General features: G+C 37.0%; 1 protein-coding gene across 1 annotated transcript in view; it reads left to right on the top strand.

Annotated features, from left to right (window-relative positions):
• Positions 1-24,164: 24,164 nt before the first annotated feature.
• The window catches only part of GPM6A (glycoprotein M6A), a 42,166-nt gene continuing 41,169 nt past the window's right edge, over positions 24,165-25,161 (top strand). Inside the window, exon 1 of the mRNA XM_009952254.2 lies at positions 24,165-24,355. Coding sequence (XP_009950556.2) covers positions 24,315-24,355 — 41 coding nt within the window. The 5' untranslated portion in view covers positions 24,165-24,314. The remainder of the gene's footprint in view (positions 24,356-25,161) is intronic.

The raw sequence follows: 25,161 nt of genomic DNA on the forward strand, positions 1-25,161 counted from the left end.
GATTCTAACATTTTAACTGTTTTTGACAAGCGGGAGGTTCATATTTTGTGGCCAATGTTACTGTAAGTTTGTTTTTCATTTACTGAGACACTGATGTTGCGTGGGTTTTGCTAGAAGATTCTTAAAACTTTTTTTTCTTACACAAGAAAGCTCACAGAATATTAGTTTTTCTGGTTGCTTTGCTTGGTATTTGGTACCTCTTATCTCTTTGAACCTCTTTGTCCCTCAGAAAAAGACATTCCTAGAGGTCTTCAGAACGAAGACCAGAAATAATATCTATTAGCCTTTTTTTGTGTGACTAGGAGAATAAAACTTATGTATATGTTTCTAATGAGGAATTATAATCCTTTTTCTTTGCAAAAAGTAGGTGAATAAAATTTTGTCTCAGAAAAAGTTAACTAGAATGTATTCAGTGGGTTTTGAGGCTCATCTGGCATTGGACACTGGTGTAATGTTCATGAGAAGCCTTTCAGGTAGGCAATCCATATGCATGACAGCATACCTTAACACTGCAGCACAGTAAACATTGTCCTAAACTCCCAGGCAATGCACTGGCTGTTTACTCTGACAAAAATTGCATATGGAGCAGAACATGAGCAAACATTTTGATGACACTTAACTATCCTAATTTTAGTTGTGTGGGAGTGGGCATCATCTAGAAAACAAGCTGTCTTCTTTTTTTAATGTAACTTTGAAACCCATTGAGCCAGCACAGTTCAGAAGCCTATTGGTAGCAGTCTTTGAAGCTGTAGTAAAGTTTAAAATAAAATTAAAAAAAAAAAAAAAAACAGCACAAAAAAACCTTCCATCAGCAGAGCTGCAAATCGGTCCATGCTGAAATACCATCTGCTCTCCAAAAGAATGGATGATTTTTACTAGAATGCAGTACACTTGGCTGAAGACGCACCCCACCGTGTGTTTTGCAATTTTCCTTTGTTGCACTTGCCCTACCACATTAGATCGTTTCTGAAGTCTTTAACTTATTCATTAAATGTTAGTTGACTGGAACTGAAATATTACTTGCTAAAGTCAAGCCTAAATTTTAGAATGATTCCTCAGTTCCTTACCATGATCATCTAAAATATTATATTGACATTTTCATTTCTTTTTAGGGTGATTTTCCTCAGAAGATACTATTCAAGAAAACAGAAGAAAGTCTTTTAAGGTCATTCAAATGAGCTCATATAAACATTATTGTCATTTGTGCTTTGTGGAAGTAAGGAGTTTTCCGTTATTAAAGGAGGTATACTTTGAGATTCATCAGGATATTTTTTACCTAGCTCGCTGGAATTTGTGGCAATATGTGTTGCCAACCTCCATATTTTTGTGCTTTCCTAACCTGCAGAAAAGTTTGTTTGGTTTGACGGTCTGATGGAAATCATACTGGTTTGGCCCTGTTTTGCTGGCTTTTTCTTGCCAATGTTTTAGGCATATGAAATTTAAAATTTTGTGAAGGTAAGCAGAGTATCTTATCCATTCATTTGGAAGCAAATGTTTAGGAAAAAGTGCAAGTCCTTTATACTGACAGCAAATACAAGTTTCTATGTTATATTTGGCAATTTATGGAAACTGGAAATGTTTTCTTTGCTTATCTCTCCAAGAACTTCCCTTTAACAGGAAATCATTCTCATAAAGCTATACAGTTACTCATATCATGTACATTGATTTTTACTCATTCTTCCACAGCTCAGAGTCCAAACACAGGCCAACTTCCAAAAAACCTAGTTGTGAGTCTGCTGATTCTGATAACAGGTTTCTGGAGGCCGCTTTGTGTAATTGTAGGTAATGTTTACTTTCGTTTGTTCAGAAGGCCATTGGGCTACTTTCCTTTTCCCTCATCAAACTCCAGAAATGTAATTCTCCCAATAGATTTCTTTCTCCTTTTGCATACATCATCCTTCCTCTGAGTCTCTTTTTACAAAGACTAATCAACAAGGTTATTTTTATATTCTGAATTCACAGCCTTTCAAGTATTCAAAATGTTAGTCTATTGTGTAGCAGGACAAGCATTTGTACTCTCAAAAATTACTAGCAGATGATGCCTTAAAGAAGAAAAAAGTATCATCCATTTAATCTGCATTGCCTTGAATCTTGTATTACCTGGTTTCTTTGTTTACTTAAGGACTCCTTCAGTTTCTGCTTTGGGTACTGGAATCCTGTTCAAAGGCCTATGTAAATTGTGTGAGATTTTGGCTTCACTCAGACTCTTCAATAGTCTGTAAAGCTGAGTCCACTAGTAGTGGCCTGAATTTTCGTATTTCCTAGCCTGGGGAATAAATTCTGGTAGTGTTTCCCATGCAGAAAAGCAAATAAAAATATTTTTTTTTCTTTGGCTATGTAAACCTTCCCTTGGTGTGTAATGTTGAAATAAGGATAAACAAAGGCATATGAGAAATTATGTAACTGTAAAAGAAAGATGTTGTCTCTACCTTCTATATGTGTCTGCATATTCAATATGGAAACTTGTCAGTAATGTGTGGAGTCTCTTTTGGGTATTATATTTAAGGCAATCTTATAGCATGGCTGGTACACTATATATTTACCCTTTAATATACTCAGTAAGTGCACAGCTGCCTCCCTAACCATGCATCCTGCAGCCACACTAAGATTTGCCCACCAGAAGTTGTCTAGTTATTCAAAAAGCAACTCTACTCAGTGTTCAGCAAGTTTTGAGAGCTGCACAAGGGAATCATTTACTGCAAATTGATTTTTCTTTTCTTTTCTTTTTTTTTTTCCCTGTCATCTCTTTGGATGAATTCTGCTAGGCCAGGAAGCAGATGAAATCCCTGGAGGCAGCTGAATTCTTGTTCCCTATGCTAGTGGCTGTAACCTAGCCTGAATACAATTAATCCATGATTGAAAAGCAATTGACAAAAACCTTTCTGAGATTGCATGTAACATACTGATATAGTCCCTGAATTAAAATGGAACTGAGTATCAGATTCTATTTTTTATAAGAATGCGGTGGAGTGACTAACAGTAGTCTGAACATAATTTTGGAAATTTCCCATGGTATTTATCTGCAGCATATGGAATTAGAGGCAATTATAGTTGTTACAATAGCAGTTAGAGCGCTTTTCATGATGGTTGATGATGGCTTGCTGATGATGGTTGTCTGCAGCATACACACCTCTGAAATCTTCACGTAGGGAAGAGATCATTGGCTTTGGAGAGAACTTTCATGCATTCTTCTGCACTCAGGCGCTGTTAGATTTGGCTGTGTGTGTTGAAAAAGACTAAAGGATTTGTCTTTACTAAACTGGGGAAACAGCATTACAAATCCATACCAACAGTGTTGCAATGTTACCAGCAAAGTATGTATAATTAAAATATTTTTATCATAACGTTTTATGCATGAGTTCTTTGCAGTTCACTAGTGTTTCGTGTGTCTTGACAAACAGAGAAATTTGTAATTTTCCATGTTGGATAATATCCTGGTCATAAAATGGAAATTCTCAAATCAACATTGTTCCAAAAAACAGTAGAAAACTTATGTACTGGTTTCTGTTGTCTTCTATGACTTCTGGTTGCAAACTCTCATCAAAACATGAACGCCATTAACTTGCATTTTTCTCATATGCTTAGTTAATCAATCTTCAGCTTGGTATGCTTCCAGTGTTGTTGACCTCTGATCAGAATACCTAGAGTTCACTTAAAATTCAATATTTTAGTCTATTTCATTTCACATACATCTAGGATTTGGTCCGCAAAACAGCTCTCTTCCAGTTGAGTACCTCCCTATTTGACGTTTAGGCCTTTCAGGTGGTTGGTTTTTTGTGTTGCATATTCAGGGAAGAGCTAGTCCATGTACTTGGCCAGTGAATCAGAATAAGCTTGTCTGGGATCCAGCTAATATATGTAATTACAAATGAAATGTTCAGTGCTCTTCTAGTACCTCCAGGCAGAACAGGTAATGCAAGAGGCAAAATAGCAAGGTTATCTTAATCTTGATACTTTGTTTAGAAGTCAGAGAAAACCAGCAATGGATAACTACATAATGAACCAAAGTCTGTCCCTGTCTTGTTTTCTCAGTGTCTTAAAATACAAGGAGCATGAGTTGGGTGCTCTGTATACAACCTTTCTATCCTGAAACAGCTGAAGTTTGGAAATATCAGTCTATTTTACAAATTGTTAATTCAGAGAAATCGTTTGGCTTTATCAAAAACTTGTGTGTATATTTTATTTTAATTTTGGCTTTATTTACATTTAGTTTTAAAAGAAAAATAGTTTTAAAAGAAAAATAGTTTAAATTCAGACATCCATTTGAAAATCCTAAAACATTTAAAAAAAATTTTGAAAAATATGTGAAAACTGTAATTTCACTTCCGACAGATTGGTTTTAATGAACAATATTTTCTGGAATGATTGGAGCAGGGGGGTGAAAGCATTGCTTGAAATAACTCTTAAGGTAGTCAAAATTCCTTCTTGCCCGTCTGTATAGCTCTGTGCAGCTCCCCCATTACCTCAGAAAGAAGTCTAGTGGCTTTTATAATAAATGGATTCTCTACTTGCAGTTTGTATGCATGATATTAGGTCACTAAAGTGGCTGATTCTTCCATTTTCAAAATTTTATCTACATGGCAACTGTGATCAGCCTGACTGTGGCCTCTTATCACACTGCAGCAGCTATTGAGTGCAACACAGCTTTGTTCTCATATGTAAGCAAGGAGTTTCCCCGTGTAAATGTATGTGAAGGTATATGCCTGGAGTAATGATGTTGTGAAGGTGTATGTGAGGAGGAATTCCCGAACCTAGACATAATTGCCATAGACATAAAATATTGATACAGTAAAAAAGACAAATTCTCCAGTTAATTAAGTTATATAAATACTTATGGATAAGTATGCTATAGATACTTATAGATACATAACTTCTATGTTAAGAATTTTTTTCTCAAATGTGCTTGTCTTTGGTTTGATTTTTTTGTTTGTTTCAAACCTTCCTGTTGACCTTTTCACTTTTGTATTTTTTTATTTATCAGGAGTAAAATATATCACTCTTAGCACAGTGTTGCAATGAAGAGACTGTACAAGAGCTCAATAAGACTTCCTGAGACTGACCTTTTTTAAGTACTAAAAGGCTTACTTCTGGAGATAGCTGTGCTAACCTAATTAAATTAGCGCACAAAGGCTGCAATGGATTAATTTTGACAAATTTAAGTTTAAAAACCCCCAGTCGTTTACAATAATTATGACTTTAATTTTAGTGTAAACATTTACATGTTTCCTTTCCTCTTAAAAAAAAAAAAGGAAGAAAAAAAGAAAGTTTTAATAAAGTTAGACATAATGGTAGACTGCTTTATCAAATAGGAGTTAGTGTTACTCAGTTCATATTTACTGAATGAGTAAGGAGACTTATAAATTGGAGATAATAAAATGAAAACAAATTTAATATTCACCAAGTAGTATTTGACATAGTCACCATGGGAATTATAACAGCAATGTTAGGTAAAAATCAGTACTGTAAAAAAGGCAAATGTCTGTTATTTGTATGGTAACAATAACTGTGTGTTCCTAAAGCAGCTGTTGTTCAGTTTCTATAGTGACCTTGCTTTAAATCACTAGTATATTTGATAAGATAATATGTTACATTAGAAAGCTTTGAAGCCTAAAACTTTTGAGAGTATGAGAAAAATCATCTCTATCTCAGAGTAGTACAAAACCTGGAAATTTTCTTTATTTAACCGCAATAAAATAACTAAAAATCTTTTAAATAAGAAACATCCAGTATAAATCTTACATATTACAAATAGAATTTAAAAGGTTTTGTTGTCGCTGCCAAAGTCCTAATACTTTTGTGAAATTTCCTTTTGAACTTCTTTTATTATATCTGTGGTTTCTTTCTAAATATGATATATTGGCTTCTTGATTTTTGCTCTGATTTGTTTGATTTTTTTTTTTTTCTGGAATTGCTTCAGAGAAATAATGTACAGGATATTTCTGGCTGTGTTACATGAGATTAGAGAGCATCCCTTCACAGTGGTGTAACTGTGGAAAAACTACAAAGCTCTACTGCTATAGAGCAAACCAGCAGAACAGGAGATATGTGATAAATGAGAGCTAGTCATCATGGATTCTGGCTTCTAGGAAATGCTTTCTTATTTCAGGACTGGCCTGTCTTTTTCTGTTTCATGTATAGTGTTTCCTTTCCTTGGTATTTGGAATTTGGGAAAAAGAATAAAAGTTGTAGTAATAAAACGTTCTGAAGCCACATAAACAGTACTCAACTACTGCAGGCATTTCCCACTTCAAAGTTAGGCAAGGGCCTTGGAAGATTCAACTGATGAAGGATGAAACTAGATCTATTCAGACTATCAGTATACTGCTGAATTTCGTGCAGTCTTGTAATTTCATATTTTGAGCAAATCACCTGTATCTGTGTTTCACTCTGCATCTTTTGAAATCCATAAAATAACACTTGACTTCTTTAAAAAAAGTTATTCAAGTGTAAGTTACAGTCTTAATGCAATTTTTGGTAAGGGTTACATTGTACAGGAAATATATTGGCTTCTTGTAGTTGCTCTTCTTTGGCCTCATAATTGATGATTAAAAAAAAAAAAATGTAGATATCTGTCAATATTAAGATAAAAATGTTAAATAGCAGCTTTACTATTATTTTCTGGTATATTTCCTACTTTTTATTGCCTTTGCTCTTTCATGGATCTTTTCTTGCTTTTTCATGTGCCTGTCTTAAACATAGATCCCTAAACTTGGATTTCTGTGAGGGACAAAATGCCTAATAATAACTGAATTTCATAAAATCATAGCATGGTTTGGGTTGGAAAGGCGCTTAAAGATCATCTAGTTCCAACCCCCCTGCCATGGGCAGGGACACATTCCGCTAGACCAGGTGGCTAAAAGCCCCATTCAGCCTGGCCTTGAACACTGCCAGGGAGGGGGCAGCCACAGCTTCTCTGGGCAACCTGTTCCAGTGTCTCACCACCCTCACAGTAAAGAACTTCTTGCTTACATCTAAGCTACATCTCCCCTCTTTCAGGTTGAAACCATTACCCCTCATCCTACCACTGCACTCTTTGATCAAGAGTCCCTCCCCACCTTTCCTGTAGACCCCATTTAAGTACTGGAAGGCTGGTCTAAGGTCCCATCAAAGCCTTCTCTTCTCCAGGCTGAGCAACCCCAACTCTCTCAGCCTGTCCTCATAGAGGAGGAGCTCCAGCCCCCTGATCATCTTTGTGGCCCTCCTCTGGACCTGCTCGAGCAGGTCCATGTCTGTCTTGTGCTCGGGGCACCAGAGCTGGACACAGTACTCCAGGTCAGGTCTCACCAAAGCAGAGTAGAGGGGAAGAATCACGTCTCTTGACCTCCCATGGTGTGGGCCACGCTTTTCTTAATGCAGCCCAGGATGTGATTTGCTTTCTGGGCTACAAGCACACATTGCTGGCTCATATTTGGGTTTTCATCTACCAGCACCCCCAAGTCCTTCTTGTCAGGGCTGATCTCTATCCATTTTTCCCCAAGATTGTATTGATACAGGGGATTGCCCCAACCCAGCTGCAGGACCTTGCTCTTGGCCCTGTTGAACTTCGTGAGTTTTGCACTGGCCCACATCTCCAGCCTGTTAAGGTCCCTCTGGATGGCCTCCCTTCCCTCTAGCATGTTGACCGCACCACACAGCTTGGTGTTGTTGGAAAACTTGCTGAGGGTGCACTCAATCCCACTGTCCATGTTGCTGACAAAGATGTTGAACAGCACCAGTCCCAGTACCAACCCCTGGAAGAACACCACTCGTCACTGGTCTCCACTCGGATATTGTGCTGTTGACAGTGACTCTTTGAGTTTGACCATCCAGCCAAGTCCTTATCTACCAAGTGGTCCATCCATCAAATCCACGTCTCTCCAATTTAGAGACAAGAATGTCGTGCAGGACAGTGTCAAATACTTTGCACAAGTCCAGGTAGATGACATCAGTTGCTCTCTCCTTATACATCAGTGCTGTAACCCCATCGTAGAAGGCCACCAAATTTTTCAGGCGTGATTTGCCCTTGGTGAAGCCACGTTGTCTGTCACCAATCACCTCCTTATTTTCCATGTGCCCTAACATAGTTTCCAGGAGGATCTGCACCATGATCTTGCTGTACACAGAGGTGAGACTGACTGGCCTGTAGTTCCCTGCGCTTCCTTTTTTACCTTTTTAAAGATGAGGATTATGTTTCCCCTTTTCCAGTCAGTGGGAACTTCACCGGACAGCCACAGCTTCTCAAATGTGTTGAATAGTGGCTGAGCAACTTCTTTGCTGGTTTCCTCAGGATCTGCAGATGCATCGCATCAGGTCCCACAGAGTTGTGCGTCTTCAGGTTTCTTAGATGGTCTCAAACCTGATCTTCTCCTACAGTGGGCAGTTCTTCATTCTCCCAGCCCCTGCCTTTGCCTTCTGCGACTTGAGTGGTGTTGTTGGAGCACTTGCTGGTGGAGGCTGGTGCAAAAACATTGTTGAGTATCTCAGCCTTCTCTGTGTTCTGGGTAACCAGGTCTCCCATTTTCTTCTGGAGAGGGCCCACATTTTTCCTAGTCGTTCTTTTATCACTGTCATACTGTAGAAGATTTTCTTATTGCCCTTGATGTCCCTGGCCAGATTTGTTTGGCATGAAACTTGATTTCACATTCTCTGCTCTTGATCTCTTTGCAGTGCTATTATCTTCTCATTCTTTGATTTATCTTAGCTAAGAAAATAAACCTTGCTGCTAGCTCAAAAGGTTCAGGGAAGCACAGAATTAGTAAAGCGTTCTAATTTTGTGCAGCAATCATCTTTCTAAAAAAAATTTTTTTTTTTCATTGGAGAAAGACTTAGTGATGAAAAAAACCCTACAAAATGGGAAGGGGGCAGGATATCCAAATACAAAGGTATTATTAGTGATTTTCAGCACCATATCTAGACTGCATTTTGACTAAACTATAAACTTTAGTGAAAATAACTGTATCTATGTATTTTGCAGGTGAACCTTTGTGAAACTAGAAAGAAAACAGCCTTTCATGGCAAAGCAGCAGTTGAGTAAGAGTAATATGAAACATGATTTCAGAGTCTGTGTTCTTCAAATATAATTTTCTTGTCTACCTCTCATATGTTAGTTGTAAATGCCTTTTAGTATTTTAATATACAAGAATAAATGCTTTTTCCACTTTATGTAGAGAGTGAAAATAAAATGCATGCTTAATGCAGATTGATCTTTCACTAGATTCTGATCTGTTTGAGAGTTTTTTTCCTTGATGCAGTTATTCATTCCTTTACTCTAAAAATTGTCACTTCAGTGAATACTTGCTGAGTTTTCTGTTCCTGCTGGAGTCAATAATAAATGCTGTTTAACTCTAGTGGGAGATCGCTTAGGCTTTAGTATGTGATGTTTTTTGAAACCAGTAGAAGTTGATTACTATAGATGTTTCTGTTCAAAACAAATACGTAACTTGAGATCTTGATAGAATGAAATTTAATGACTCAATTAGATATCATTAAGATCATTAGTTGTAGACCTGACAAAGATGATAGATTCACAGGTTTGTGTTTTTAAAAGGGATTAAGGGGTTCATTACTATATAGAGAAGTCTAAATAGTACATTTTAAAGTGTTATACATATTTACGTATGCATTGAAAAATATGCAAGATGGCATTCATTAGTTTTATGGAACAGTCTTCCTCATAACTAGTCAAGTTATGACTGGATTATTCAGATTGTCCTGAAGGATGACAATTTTCTGCCCCATCATCATCTATTTCTTCATCTATTTTTCTCTCTAAGGTGTTGAAGTGACAGTCATGTATCATTATCTAATGCTTCCATTAAGAGACTATGGTTTTATTTCTAGATGGAATTATTCAGAATACTCAGTTTCAGACTGAAGCTTGCTAAAATTCTTTTTTTTCCTGCTACTTTAGTTGAAGTTATTCTACTGTTTTGGGTAATAAGTACATATGACAACCTGTGCATGTCGTGTTTCATGGAGGAGTATCTTGGTGCCTTGGAGAGGGCTGGTGGAATTAAATAGCTAGAAAAAGGATGGGGAGAGAAGAGGGAGGACACTGTGTTCCCACTGTTCAACTTCCAGAGCAGATGAGCTTGCTTTCTCCCAGCTTTGAAGAAAATGAGCAAGATTATCTGCTGTGATTTTTTTTCTCAGGCACATAGGTATTCAAGGGGATAAGAGTAGCCAGAATGAAGACAGCCTGAGGGTAAAGGGAGCAGATGAAATCAAAGAGAGGCTTTTGAGATGAAGTAATGTAAAACAGGAGGATATATCATCAGAATTGCGTATGATGTAGAATAAAGAGCAAGGGCTATGTAATGCCAAGTAAGTTTTAATTGCTACCATATCCAATAGCCCAGGATTTTTGAGTTCTGGAACTCTACTGCTATCAGCTAGCAACTGTACTACCTACACACCCTATCTGCTTCAGTAATGGAAAGATTTCTAAGAGAGATAATTTAAGGTAGCTGAATGTTAGGTATTTTATTCATATACTTCTTGCCACTATGTCCTGCATAGCTTCCTGAAAATTTCCTGATCAAAGTATTCACAATTTACCTCTAATTTTATTTTTGTTATTTCTGAGTGTTAAGTACTCACAACTGGAAATGCAACAGTAAACTGTGTTTTGATTATATAAAAAGCTATATGAACGTAAGTATTCTGGGAAATCGTATTAGTGTTGTTCTGAGTACCAAATGTAAAAGTCACTTGGCAAATAACCTGTTTGTTCCTCTCTTCCACCACCTGAAAAAAGGAGAGTGCTACCTTCTCTAAAATGAGGATGTTTAAAACCGTAAATACCTTTTAAATATTTAAGAGGTTTATAGAACATTCCAATTACACAGATGAGTGCACAGAAAATTAATGGAGGAACATTGTCTGAGTTTGCAAGATTTGAATAATGCACTAAAAAAAAAAAAAAAGAAGAAAAAATACATGGCTTAAAAGCCCAGTGTACCTCTGTCTATTTGTGAATGAGAAAAAATTGCTGCAGTATTATGTTTCAGTACATGCTTCATAGTAGTTATCCATTTAAGAGAAACAGCTCTGTTCAAGGCTTAGGAGAAGGACTGAGGGGATTGATCCTATGAACTCTAGCTGAAAGGGATGAAAAGGATACTTATTTTCTAGTTTTATGATCCATGGCATTGTCATTTTCTATATAATGAGAGTACTAAATGTTGCATAGAGTTAGTGTTCTTACAAACTGTTATTGTTTCCAGTAGATCAAAAACATAATGATAAACATCTATAATAGTTTCAATCATCATCTATGCATTATTGATACATGTAACATGCTCATAACCTATTTATTAACAATAATGAATTAATAATTTAATGTACAGATCTTAGATACATGATATATGAAGTACATGTAATGAGCCAACTGTATGAATTAATTAACCAAGTTGTTCTTTATTTGTATTGCGTTTGTGCAGCTAGTGTGTTTCATTCCTGTCCCTTTAGCTTTAGAGTGATTTTAAGCTGACAAATGTTGTCTGTGTTATATCAGCCAGCAGGTTTTTAAGATTACAAAGATTGACTGTGTTATGGCTGACTGATTTGTATTTCGGGCAGAGACTGCTCTGTGTCAGTAACTATAATACTTATTAACTGCTATATTAAGACTTGTCTCATTAAACACCAATAAACCTAATGTACTGAAGAGTCTGTAACAGGTAATCATAACACAGTTTTCTGTACATTGTCATAATCATCAGTGTCCCACAAATATGAGTATACCTTTGTGTTCATAGTTTCTTTCAAAGATGTGAATGTGTAAGTTTTTGCATGTATATACATAAGATATTTTAATTAATACTTTGTCTGGAAAAGTTGCATTAGTTTACTTTGCAAGCTATAATGGTACCTGTAAAAAGAGAGAATCTTCTTAAGCATGTACAGATCCCCCTTCCAATATTTTCACTCAATAATCTTCCTCCCTCACTAGAAGTGTTACCTACTTGGACCCAGATAAACAAAAACAGCATGGGCATTTATAAATGTCACATACGTAAAGTTTTTATACGAATGTGAAACATACAGGTGTCATTGTACTGGTGTCTAAAATTTGGTAATGAAAGTCCAAGCCGGATTGTGTCCACTTTTATAATTGTTCCTTATAGGACAGCCAACTAGGGTCTGATTCTTAGTAGGTTTTGCAGCTACTTCTACACTACAACTGTCAAACAATATAAGGAACAACAGCAAAGATGGTGGCTGTCAGGGACAAAAGGACAAGGAGATGGGAAGTGTTTTATAACGGACTTGACACACCAAGTAGTGTAAAAAAAAAAAAAAACAACAAAAAAAATCAACAAAACCCCCCAAAAAACCCAAAACAAACAAACAAACAAATAACACCAACACCCACCCCCCCCCCCCCAGGTATTGGCGTCAAGCCATTCCTAAACTACTACTGCTTCCTGTCAGTTCAATTAGTGGAAGTTAAATGTTTTCATAGAAGTTTACCCAAGAAAGCAATGAATTCAGGTATAGGGTGAGGCTGTACAATTTGGAAATAATTGTGGTGTGTTGTAACCTCTTTCTGGCTATCTGCTTCATATTCTGTATATTTTATTGAAATTACAGTGTCAATTTGATTTGAAGTTGATGAGGCAAGCCACATGTTTGCAGTCAATACCTTACTAAATGGAGCCTTGCGTAGGTACCTAATAGTAACTGAGCCAATTTGTTTGACAAGCTGTGAGATGTGCAGCCAGGAGTTTTTGCTTAAATTAGTTCTTTGTTATAATTACAACTGACAGGGCTGTGAAAGGTGACACCGATAGCTTAAAGGAAGCATACAGCATTCAGGAAGATCATTTACCTGTCCATCAAAGAAGAAGAAAAAAATAATAAAGTGATGAAAAGAAAGGCTGGTTTCCTGTCTGGTTGGCAAAGAGAATGAGGCATTTTGCTTTAAAAAAGTCACTTCCCTGTGCTGTTGAGAGTTATGAAGTAGGAAAGAAATGAAGAGTAGCTGCTTCTTTGGGATGTTGAGCAGCCTCTGCTGAAGCTTGTAATATACCTTCACTATGTAAAATCTAGACCTTTTATCATGACTAGTGATGAGACTTTACTGCCGAGACACTGATTCTCTGCTGTCACAATAGCTTAGGTCTGTGTTCTGCCAAAAGGTATTAATCAGGTGGATTGCTTCACAGTGCTCTTTTGTTAGTGTGTGATATCTAGCAATTCTTATCATTCATCAGGAAGTTATCAAAGTTCAACAAATACTTTGGCAGAATACTTTGGTGCAACAGAGGAGGTCAACAAGCTATTTGATCATTGATAAAAGAGTACAGTCCAGCATGACAGAAGATAAATTTTTGTACTCCCACCAGTGAGTATTGCTGAAGTATGACCAATGAAAGACAGAATGGAATTACTGTATGTGCTGGTTAATGCAGATTTACATTTTTAGATATATTCACAGATAAAATTTTCATTTCATTCTGTTCCACACTGGACATTATAATAGAAGTGCGTGTATATATATGTGTATTTCTCCATATCCAGCCATGCTTCAGTTACCCAGGAAAAGAGGGTAGGTAGCACCCTCCTTTTTTTTTTTTTTCGTCCAGATTTCAGTGCAGTTAAGAAGGATGGAACAAAACAGAAGCATGTTTATCTGTGGGATAAATAAGTACATACATGTGACTCCTAATCTAGGAGAAAGAGGACCTCCTGTCACCTGCTGTTTAAGTACCATGCTATGTGTTTTGATGAGAAATAAAACTATGTTTGTATGTTGGATGTGTCTTTAGAATTAGTTTAAAACTTATTTTTAATATAATTTATCTCAGACATAAAATGTATCTTTAATTTGGCTTTGAATGTTTATTATACCAGGAGATGGTAACACAGGAATCACAGATCTCTCCACCAGGTGGATTTGCTAAATACAGTTGTTTGAATAACTCAGTGTTATTCTGTTAAAGGCTTCTTGAAATAACATTTTGTCTCTTTGGCTAAGTAGCATATTTCACGTTACTACCACAGTGCATTAAAACGGTGAATTATTTGGAAACTATTTAAGCAACCCATTTGAGATTTAATTAACCTTAATATAACTGAAGAAATTTGTTCAATGCATATGACAAAAATTCTAGTCTAAATTGTATTTAATAGAGAAGGTACCATGCTGGATTATTAGTGATCTTGGTGCATTAAGTTTTTTCTCTAGTGAATGCAGTTTTTTAAACATTACAATTTGAACTGGAATTTTGAGTGCTTAATAAAAATAAGGGATAGTTCTGGATGAAATTACAGCTAATTTTAAGTGGTGTACAAAAATTAAAAATTCTGTTGCCCTTGTTCAGGTTTAATTATTATTGTTACCCACTACTCAGAACAAGAGAGTATCAATATGAGTAAGAGAGGGAAGGATTTTGTGTCATACTAAATTTTATTACGTGTAATCTACAGGTCCCCATACTTCAAATGAAAATAATGATAGAATACTTTGCATAAGAATTTTACAACTCATGTATGCACTAAGATAAAAAAGTATTAGTAAATGAATTTGTAAAGCAAATCTTTGAAGGTCGTAGTAGTTTTCCCATTGAAAAAATGCTTACTGTCAATTTTCTGTTTTAACAACTATTGATGCTGCTACAAGGAAGTTCTGCAGACTTAAAAAAAACCCCTTTGAATTCACATTGGACTACTGGTCTGAGCCAGTCTTATAATGCTCAAATTTCTAACTAAAATTTCTCAAATAATTGACTTAAAATAGTTTAGAAAAAGACTTTCTACAAAAATGTCTGTACTTTCCTAGTACAAGTACAGAACAAACTTTTATTAGTATGGACAAACTTATATTGATACAGGGATAGAGTAAATAAGCAGTTGATTATTTCAATTTTATTTGTGTTATCCTACTAAGAAAAAAATGCTAGATAGAACTAAGTTGAACTAAGCTATGTTGCTTGCCTTTTGACCACTCTATTCCTTTTGCTTTAATGACTGCAGGCAAGTTTCTGAATACTTTCTGAAATTCAAATTATGCTGAAGAACCATGTATTTCACCTTTACTGCTTCAATTTCAACTATTTCAGAATTTAGCTACATAAGAAAACATCAGCTCTTAAAGATGGCAATAAAATTGTGCATCTTTTGTCACTAAAGCATTCCTCAAATACACACGCAGTTTGTGCGGTCTCTTAAGGCTCTGTTTTCAGACTACTTTATTATACTTATGTAATTTTTCTTTTCATTTTTGTTTTGAAACGTCTTTTAAGGATTTTATAATTATTTTTTGTTGCTGAAGGTTCTGTGTATAATCTGAAGACAAAAAGTAGTAGTAGATATGGTGGAAAATTGTGGATTTTTATGCTGCAATATTATCGTCGTTGTTGTTGGCTTGTGTGTGGGGCCTGTCTATGTGGGGCCTTTCCATTACAATGGTGAGAGAATCCCATTATCATTCAAATAACTTAGTCATATTCTTTTGATGACTGAAGTTTTCTGTAAGTTAGAGGATCAGAGCACAGTCAGTTGGGATGGGTGTTGCAGAGATAAATCTTTTGTTCCTTTTTTGTTGTTGGATGTGTTGTGTGAAGTTATATTTCTACAGAGGGAGAATGTTGAAGGCCTGAGACCTCACAGAGTGGCTTCTGCTTGCAGATTGCTAAGATATTGATACTTTGTGTAATTGCCCTTGGTAACAAAGTTATCCTAACCAGTGCACAAAGGTGTTTTCAGGAATTTTTTTAAATGCAAGATAATATAAAGGCAGCCATCTGATGAAGGATGAGTTTGTGGGAGCTGCCTTCAAGATCCAGCATAACCAGACTGTATCCCCACTGCTTAAAGTTGTCATTTTGACCAGTGGGATTCTTACTAACCAACAGGCATTACAGCAATTGTGAGAATGCATAATCTTGGATATTTCAATTTAGTTTGAGAATTTCTTTTCTTCCTCTTAGCTTGAGGAGTTGAATGCAGCAACTGATGTTATATTAACTGCAGGATTACTGTATAGGCCTAAAGAATAACATTTTGATTTTTGGTATTAGCTTATTTCTGATTAGCTAATATCCAGTCACGCTAAGACGACAACAGGACAAAGTAGATCCAGTAATGATACAGAATTCAATGTGTAAGAGGATACCTGCATTTGTTTTGTATTTTCTTGCAATTAGTTGGCCTTTTTCCTGAAAATCCTTTTGAGATTTTCTGTGAGCATTATTCTTGCTCTTCTGCATATCATGTTCCTTTTATAACAGTTTAATCAAATTACTGTGTTACTTATTTTTCCACTGTAGCCTTAGTGGCCAGGATTGCAGAATTAATTTTGTGGTAAAAGTAATTTTTGTTGCTTGATAGGTAATTCTGTAATAGCAAACACTCTCAGAGAAAGCTAACTTGAAGTCGTCTCCTGAACAAGACTAAGAAAGAATCATAGAATGACAGAATGGTTTGGGTTGGAAGGGACCTCAAAGATCATCCAGTTCCAACCCCCCTGCCATGGCAGGGACACCTTCTACTAGACCAGGTTGCTCAAGGCTCCATCCAACCTGACCCTGAACACTGCCAGGGAGGGGGCATCACAACTTCCTTAGACAACCTGTTCAGTGTCTCACCACCCTCAGGTTGAAGAACTTCTTCCTTATATCTAGTCTAAACCTGCCCTCTCCCAGATTCCAACCATCACCCCTCATCCTATCACTGCAGGCCCTTGTAAAAAGTCCCTCCCCAGCCTTCTTGTAGGCCCCCTTCAGGTACTGGACGGCTGCTATAAGGTCTCCCCAGAGTCTTCTCTTTTCCAGGCTGGACAAGCCCAACTCTCTCAACCTGTCCTCATAGGAAAGGTGTTTCAACCCTCTGACCATCTTGGTAGCCCTCCTCTGAACTTGCTCCAGCATGTCCATGTCTTTCTTGTGCTGGGGGCTCCAGAGCTGGATGCGGTACCCCAGGTGGGGTCTCATGAGGGCAGAGTAGAGGGGCAGAATTCCCTCCCTTGACCTGCTGACTACACATCTTTTGATGCAGCCCAGGATACGATTGGCATTCTGGGTTGCGAGCGCACATTGCTGGCTCATGTTCGTCTTATCATCCACCAGCACCCCCAAGTCCTTCTACCCAGGACTGCTCTCATCCCCTCATCACCCAGCCTCTATTTGTGCATGGGATTGCTCCGACCCAGATGCAGGACCTTACACTTGGCCTTGTTGAACTTCATGAGGTTGGCCTGGGCCCACCTGTCAAGCCTGTCAAGGTCAACACACTGGAGGGAAGGGAGGCCTCCTTTCCCTCCAGTGTGTCGACCTCACCACACAACTTGGTGTCATTGTCAAACTTGCTGAGGGTGCACTTCGTGCTGCTGTCCATGTTGCTGACAAAGATGTTGAATATCACTGGTCCCAGTACCAATCCCTGAGGAACACCACTTGTCACTGGTCTCCACTTGAACATCGAACCATTGATCACAACTCTTTGAGTATGACCTTCCAGCCAATTTCTTATCCACCAACTGGTCTATCTGTCAAATCCATGTCTTTCCAATTTGGGGACTGGGATGTCATGCACGACAGTGATGAAGGCTTTGCACAAGTCCAGATAGATGACATCAGTTGGTCTTCCCTTGTCAATTGATGCTGTAACTCCACCATAAAAGGCCACCAGATTCGTCAGTCAAGATTTTCCCTTGGTAAAGCCACGTTGACTGCCACCAATCACATCCACATTTTTCATGAGCCTTAGCAGAGCCTTCAGGAGGATCTACTCCATGATCTTGCCAGACACAGAGGTGAGACTGACCAGCCTGTAGTTGCCCAGGTCTTCCTTTTTTCCCTTTTTCAAAATGGGGGTGTTGCTTCCCTTTTTCCAGACAGTGGGCACTTCACCAGACTGCCATGACTTCTCAAATATGATGGACAGTGGCCTACCAACTTGGTCTGCTAGTTCTCTCAGGACCCATGGGTGGATCTCATCAGGTCCCATGGACTTGTACACCTTCAGGTTCTTTAGAGAGTCATTAACCTTCTCTTAGAGTGGGTGGATCTTCCTTCTCCCAGTCCCCACCTTCAGCTTCTATAACTTGGACAGTGCGGCTAGAGCCCTTGCTGGTGAAGACTGAGGCAAAGAAGCTAAGGAGAACCTCATCCTTGTCCATATCCCTTGTGAGTAGTTCTCCTGTTTCCTCCCAGAGAGAGCCCACAGCTTCTCTAGTCTTCCTTTTATCACTGACATACCTATAAAAGTTTTTCTTGTTACCCTTGATATCCCTGGCCATATTTAATTCTATCTGGGTTTTAGCTTTCCTTACCTGATTGCTAGCTCCTCAGACAACTTCTTTGTATTTTTCCTATTCTACCTGTCCTTTCTTCCACTTTCTGTAAATTCTCTCTTTGTCTTTGTGTCCAGGAGTCCCTTTTTCATCCACGCAGTCCTCCTGGCATTCTTGCCTTCCTTCCCCTTTTTTGGGACACATTGTTCCTGGACTCGAAGGAGGTGGTCCTTGAATATGGACCAGCTTTCTCAGGCTCCTCTCCCCTTCAGGGCTTCATCCCATAATACTACACTACATAGATCCCTGAAGAGGTCAAAGTCTGCTCTCTTGAAGTCCAGGGTAATGAGCTTTAACGGTACTTCAGTGGTTAGTGTTTGATACAGCAAGGTGATAAAGTTTTCTTCTGATTTCCAGTAGACCTTGTATAACGGTAGAGGGTGTGAGCAGAATGGGGATATATCCCATGAATGATCCTGGGACACAGAGAGCAACCGTGTGGGATATGTATGCAGCACTTCTCGAACAGGTTTTCCAGATCCCAGTACAAGGATGATCCTTGCTGATTAAGTCCAAATGTTGCTTCCCCTTACTTGCAACTTTATTAAACTACATATCAAATGTCTTGTCTGTCTTCTGTACTTGAGACAATGTCAAGGAAGCTGGATTGTTTTGCTTCTGCATGTTGCTCTGCAATGATGCCTTAGACAACCATTTCAGATCAGGAAGTCATGCCGCATCTTGAATAATTTGGGGGGTTTTAGTACTAGATCTAGGTTAAATGTGTTGATTTTTGTTCAGTACTGTGTGTTTTGATGGATGTATTTATCAATTGAAATATTATATAAAAGTATTACTCCATGAGGAGCTTAATAAAATTCAGAACTAAACCTGCACATTTCATGATGGTCTGTGAAACTGTATTTGAATTGATTGGCCATGAAAGCTGTGTGACAAGTGGTACAAATTCAGATAAGAAAAAATGCATGCCTAGCCAGGCATGGAAGGCACAGAAGATTTTCTTATTTTGTTTTGCATTTCAAGTTTATGTAGTTCTCTTGCATTTTACTTGGGCTCTGCTGTCCTGTCTCCTAATATTAGACAGAAAAATCTTTAAGAAAAATAAATTAAGAAAAAATGTCATATGATCTTCAGAGGTACTTGTTCCTACCGGAGATGTAATTATCTGTGATTAACCAGTAATGCATTGGAGTTGTAGTTATCTGTGATTAATCATCCTAGATGTTCTAGCTGAAAATTCATTGTTAAGGAGGAAAAAAACAAAACCAGAAAATCCCTTTGTGTTCTCTATGTTTATTTTTATTTTTTTAATGTATTTTTAAAAATATTTATTTTCTCCATGTTAATTTTTCCATAGAAATCTGGGGTGGATGGGTTTTCTTAACAGTTTATGTGAAAGACAGTAGCATAATTGCATTCTGAAACTGGTTCTGATGTCATTGGTTTGAACTTCACTTTCACAGACTTATGTGGCAAAAGATGTAGGTCCTGAATGTTTGTTTTGTTTTTAAAATGCACCGGCCAGAAATGTGTTGCGTATTTTGTCAGTTGTATGTCTTGATCTTCACTGAAAATGTTTTCATATCACTAACTCACAAACAAAGAAATTGTGCCAGTGCAATTTGTGTGCATAATTAGCATGTAAATCACAAGGACAATTTCTGCTTCTTCTTGAGATCTAAAACTTTTGCCCTCTTAATGTAGAGAAGAGATCATATAAACAGACAAGGTCAACTTATGTTTGGCTGGTGCATTTGGAGATATGTTAGAAAACTTGCACCCAAAAAGCAGCATAAACTAGAAGTTTATGTGCACAGATTTGCCCGTATAAGGAACATTTTACAAATCTTCTAAAGCAGAAATTCATATACCTGTATCAAGAGTAATTCTGATATAGACAGTAATAATTATATTAAAAGGTGCAGAGGTAGTTGTCTGAGATCTTTGCTGATGGGAAAATGGACATATGTAATGCAGTGTTAACGTGCACTTTTTTGACAGCTGAATATAGCTAGTATTTGGAGTTTTATCCACATAAAATAAAATTCCTTGTCTTGTCATCTTCTATGATTTCATTATTACATATTTTTCTGTGGAATTATTTATAATAAAATAAAATACAGAAAGGATAGTACCGTTCTTCATGTTGAAAGCTACAAAGTAGAATAGTGTTTTGGATTATGTCCTGTGGTTTACATAAAAATACATGGTCCCAGCAGATTTAGATTTTGACCTGAGGGAAAATATTGGTAAATATAAGCAAAATAAGACCATCAAATGCTGAATTATATTGCATGAAGTTATTGTGCAGGGTTATTGTGCAGAGTGAACTGTTTGACAAGTACTGAAACCTGTATTTGCAGACGAAAACAAACATCAAAGGAGCATACAATCTTTTTTATCTTTCCTGGTAATTGTTTCTGTGTCTGTATGTTTTAACTGCCTTGTGAAGATAGTGTTCAGCATTGTGAATGACTGCCTGTCTCACACAGACGTATGCACACATTGCACAGCTGAGTCACATTCTGTACCGGTGGTTCAGTATCACTGTGCATGTTAAAATAACATTTCTATTGTTCTGTTATTAAACTGCTATTTTCACGTTATGAACAGTTGAAAGAAAAGAATTGGAGCAAATGTTACCTACAGCACATTACCTTCTGTGGTGTATGAATGATGTGTGACACCCATTTAATAATCTTAGTCCTAATTCACTCAATTTCTTTAGTTTTGAGTTGATATGACAACACTGAAACCTAGAGTTACTCATGAAGTAAATAGTGGGAAAGGTAGTAGGCCTATGGAAGAACTGAATAAATGAGCAAGGCCTTGAGAATACCTGATTATTTGAAAATTTCCTGCGGTTGGAAGAATTGTTTTCCAATAATTTTTGTATGAATGAATAAGTCTTGAATTGTTAAAATGTACTACTATTAAAACCTTCCCTCAAAAGCTTATAAGCATGAACAGTTTTAATGTGAGGGAGAGACGGAAGCACTTTTTCTCCACAAGCTATAAACATTTCACTTATTTTTCAAATTTTGAAACAATTGGGGGGGAAAAAAAAGGGATTTGTTTCTGATTTTTCATTGGGTTGCACTTTGTTATGTCTGTTATCACTTTATTGTCTTACAGTGTTTTTACTCTCTTGTGCTATTTTACTGTATTACACTGTTTCACTGTAATAAAGCTAAAGTAGTATAACTGGCCCTGGGTTTTGATGTAGTTGGTGACGTCTGAGTGTGTGCTTAGCTCTCACTGGACCCAGTGGGTGCAGTGCAGCAGCACCAGGAGGTAGTGCACAGCCAGCTGTTTCCAGATAACAATATTCACACTATTAAATACAGCAGTTGTACGTGAGTGTGACCTTAATGACATTTATTCTAGTTCAGACTATTAGCTATTTTTGTTCTCATGTTGTCATTTCTTTAACTTTCTCTCTTCCACTTTGCTTGTCTTGGGAGGTGAAAAAGAAATCTTTACAAAATCTCTATTCCACCTCCCTGCCCCAAGCTATTGCAATATTAAGGAACACTCTCCCTACAGTCCATGTGTCCCTGTAAATATTTGATCTACCTTATTTTTTCATCTTTGACTTTGCAGGCCCTCATACATCACTCCCATTATCACTCTACTGTCATCTCTCCCCCTCTTTACTTCTTCATATAATGCTGACAGCTGTAGTGTTACTAGTTTCCCGAGGCTTTTTCTGCTGTTATTCTGTGCTGAAAATGGCAATGAGCCTTTTGTGATAAACTCTGATATTTTACAACTATGTATTTCACTACAGTCCTTGTTCAATGTATGTATTTTCAATGCATATTTCTTATTTTTTTACCTTTTAGACAGTAGATTGTCCAGTGAAAGATTGTTTTCTACTATTCGTGTAGGCTTTTAAACGCTGAGGAATTAACTATAGTTCTTGTTAAGGGTAATCTTAGAAAACAGGACTGAAGGAATTTTAAGATTTCCTATATTTATCTGCATGCAGAATTAGTTGTTCCCAAAGCATTTATATATCTTTCTAGTCTGTTCCTACAGACTTCCTGGGTATAAACCCCCATAGTCTAGCAGTCACTGAAGAAAGATAGAGATCACTGGAAGTTCAAAGCCCTGTGCTGCTGAACAGGAAAGCTACCTGCTGTCAGTATAGTAAGATGACATGAATTGCAAGAAGGATATATCATTCAGCCAGTGTTGCATGGGCTCAGAGAGGGAAAAAAATGAAATGCTGTTACGAAAGTACTGGGAGATGTCACAACACCCATGCAGGTGTGCGGTGGCTGCTGGAGGTGGGTGACTTGTGCAGCAGGCTACTTAGTAAGGCTTTGGCAGCAGTTTGAGTATACAAATTTGTGTATTTTGTATTTTACAGTTGGCTGTGATAGACTAATTTGTCCCTAAATAAACATAGTCTCAAGCTATACCTTTCTTTCTGTTTTTATACAACTAGCATACATAGTTGGGAATTACACCAGTTTTAGAAGTCTGTTTGTCTTGTACATGTTTAGTATATTAATTTATATTTTTCTTACAGGTATTATCCAGCAGTTTAAATACTGCCTTTTGTAGTACCTATATTTGCAAAATATCAATAGATATTTCTGTTTAACTAAAATGTGTTTATATTTGCAAATGGCTTAAACTGTTCTCTTCAGAGAATCTTGTGTATAAATAGCTGCTAAACATATATATGACAGATTATATGACAGATTGATATTTGTTCATTAAAATCAGAAAATTAATGTTTGAATAGACAGAGGAAATTACAACATTGATTATCCAGGCTAAAGGAAATAAGATCTTACTAACTTAAAGGATAAATAGGAAATTACATGTAGAAGCTACATGTACCTTGAGAAAAGTAGACAAACTTCCTTTAAAGAATGGCTTTTTTTGTGCCATTTAATCGGCTATTGTCTGTATAAGAATTTAAAATTTATAGGCCTCACCTAGTTTTCTATCCAAATCCTTTTTGGCATAAACTGGTAATGCTTAAGAGAAAACAAAATTTCTGGCTACTGAGTCAATGCATGTTTGCCTTCCCTCAGCCAGTGGTTCCTGTGTTCTCTGTCCTTCCAGAAGACAAAAGGAAGGGTGCTAAAGGGTGTAAAAGTCCTTACAGGAGTGGTGAGATTTGGGGAGTCAGGGTTGGTGCGTTCATTAAGCTACTTACAATCTAGACAAGGTAGTGCCAGAAACTCGAGCACCCTTGCTGAGGAAAGAGTTTGTTGTGGAACTGGGCGTTGGTTTAGACATTCTGAGGGCTGGACAAAAGATTGGACTTGTATAGCTCAAGAGCAATTGCCCTCACTTAAGAAACATTTCACAGGGTAAAATATATTGAGAGAAAATTCAACTTCTATAATTGTTTCTGATTCTGAGCCTTTGTAGTGGATATATTCATTTGTTCTTGTGAGGTATTTGAGTGATGCACAAAGAATTGGTGCTGTGAGCAGGAGCAATTCTCTTGTCAGCACTGAACAAATGAAAAAAATGGAATCAATATGGTGATGGAAGGAATTGAACAGGATATCCTCTTCATATGGTTTTCCTGTTATTGAGGATCCTCCTCAGTAATCAGATAGGTGAGGAACAGGAATTGCGAATATGGATTGACATTGTAACCTGCTCTGAATAAAAGCATGAACCTGTACAAGGAATTAACAGTTTAACACTTCATGTTAATCAGATGGCATGTCTACATTTAATAGATCAAGCAGCAACTCAAGAGAAAACTCATAAATTGAATTAATCTGTGTACTTTCATGGATTTTTTGGCATTATGGGTTATTATACTTGACCTAATCTCTCTTTGCCCTGCAGTCTTCAATTTTCAAATGTAATTCTCAAGAGTAAAAACTTTCTTCTTGCTTTCTTGACAGATGTTAACACAAAACTTTTTTTTTTTTTTTTTTTGGTAGGGTGCTTTGAGTGTTGCATCAAATGCCTGGGAGGTATTCCCTACGCATCTTTGATTGCTACCATTCTGCTGTATGCTGGGGTTGCGCTGTTCTGTGGTTGTGGACATGAAGCACTTTCAGGAACCGTCAACATTCTGCAAACCTACTTTGAGATGACAAGAGCTGCAGGAGATGTTATTGATGTCTTTACTATGTAAGTAACTAGTTTCTTTTAGTTGTTTGCTTTTAAAACTGATGAAAAATTCCACGGGGAATACAAATTTGACTCAAGAAAATGTGTTGTAATAAAAATCATGGAAAGAATGATTTGGATAAGCTCAGCACATGAAGTTTTGACAGAGCTGATATTTTTTTCGATTGACGAGCAGTTTGTAGTACTATTTAGTATCCCATAGTTATAATTTAATTTATTAATAAACATTACCTCATACAATATCGATGAATCTGATCCACACATGCTTGCTTTTATCCTTTTTATCCTGTGATAATTTCTTTGCTAAAAAGTATGAGAAATCAATCGATTTCTAAATCTAAATAAATAAAGCAGGAGTGTGTAACATGTAGCAGGTTAGTTCTGGGAATAAATTCAATAAAGAAGTAACTGAAGAGTTGTACAGAACCCTGAGGCTTCAAAAGGCAAAACTCTGTTGCCTCTAGTTTTCCTAGAATTCATCTGTTTTCAAGGTTTCATGATGCTTTGCTGCTCTTGAGAATCTATATTTGGAAAACCTTTGTTTTGTTAAGCATCTCCTTCCCTTTGATAAATTAATTACATTTTAAAAAGTAGTTTACTGTAGCCTGAAATTAAATGACATATATCCTAATCTCTTTAAAACATTTTTCTTAGATATTTGAAACAGAAATTCTTATCTGTCTGCTAATGGTTGTAATAAAGCTGAAGAATCCTGTCCTCAAATTTGTAAATCTTTTCTTTTATGAATGTTTTTTTGAGAAGGGATTTGATCATCCATCAAAACGTTGACCTCTTATGATGGATAC

This window comes from Leptosomus discolor, chromosome 4, assembly GCF_034619465.1.
Source record: "Leptosomus discolor isolate bLepDis1 chromosome 4, bLepDis1.hap2, whole genome shotgun sequence".
Lineage (NCBI taxonomy): Eukaryota > Metazoa > Chordata > Aves > Leptosomiformes > Leptosomidae > Leptosomus > Leptosomus discolor.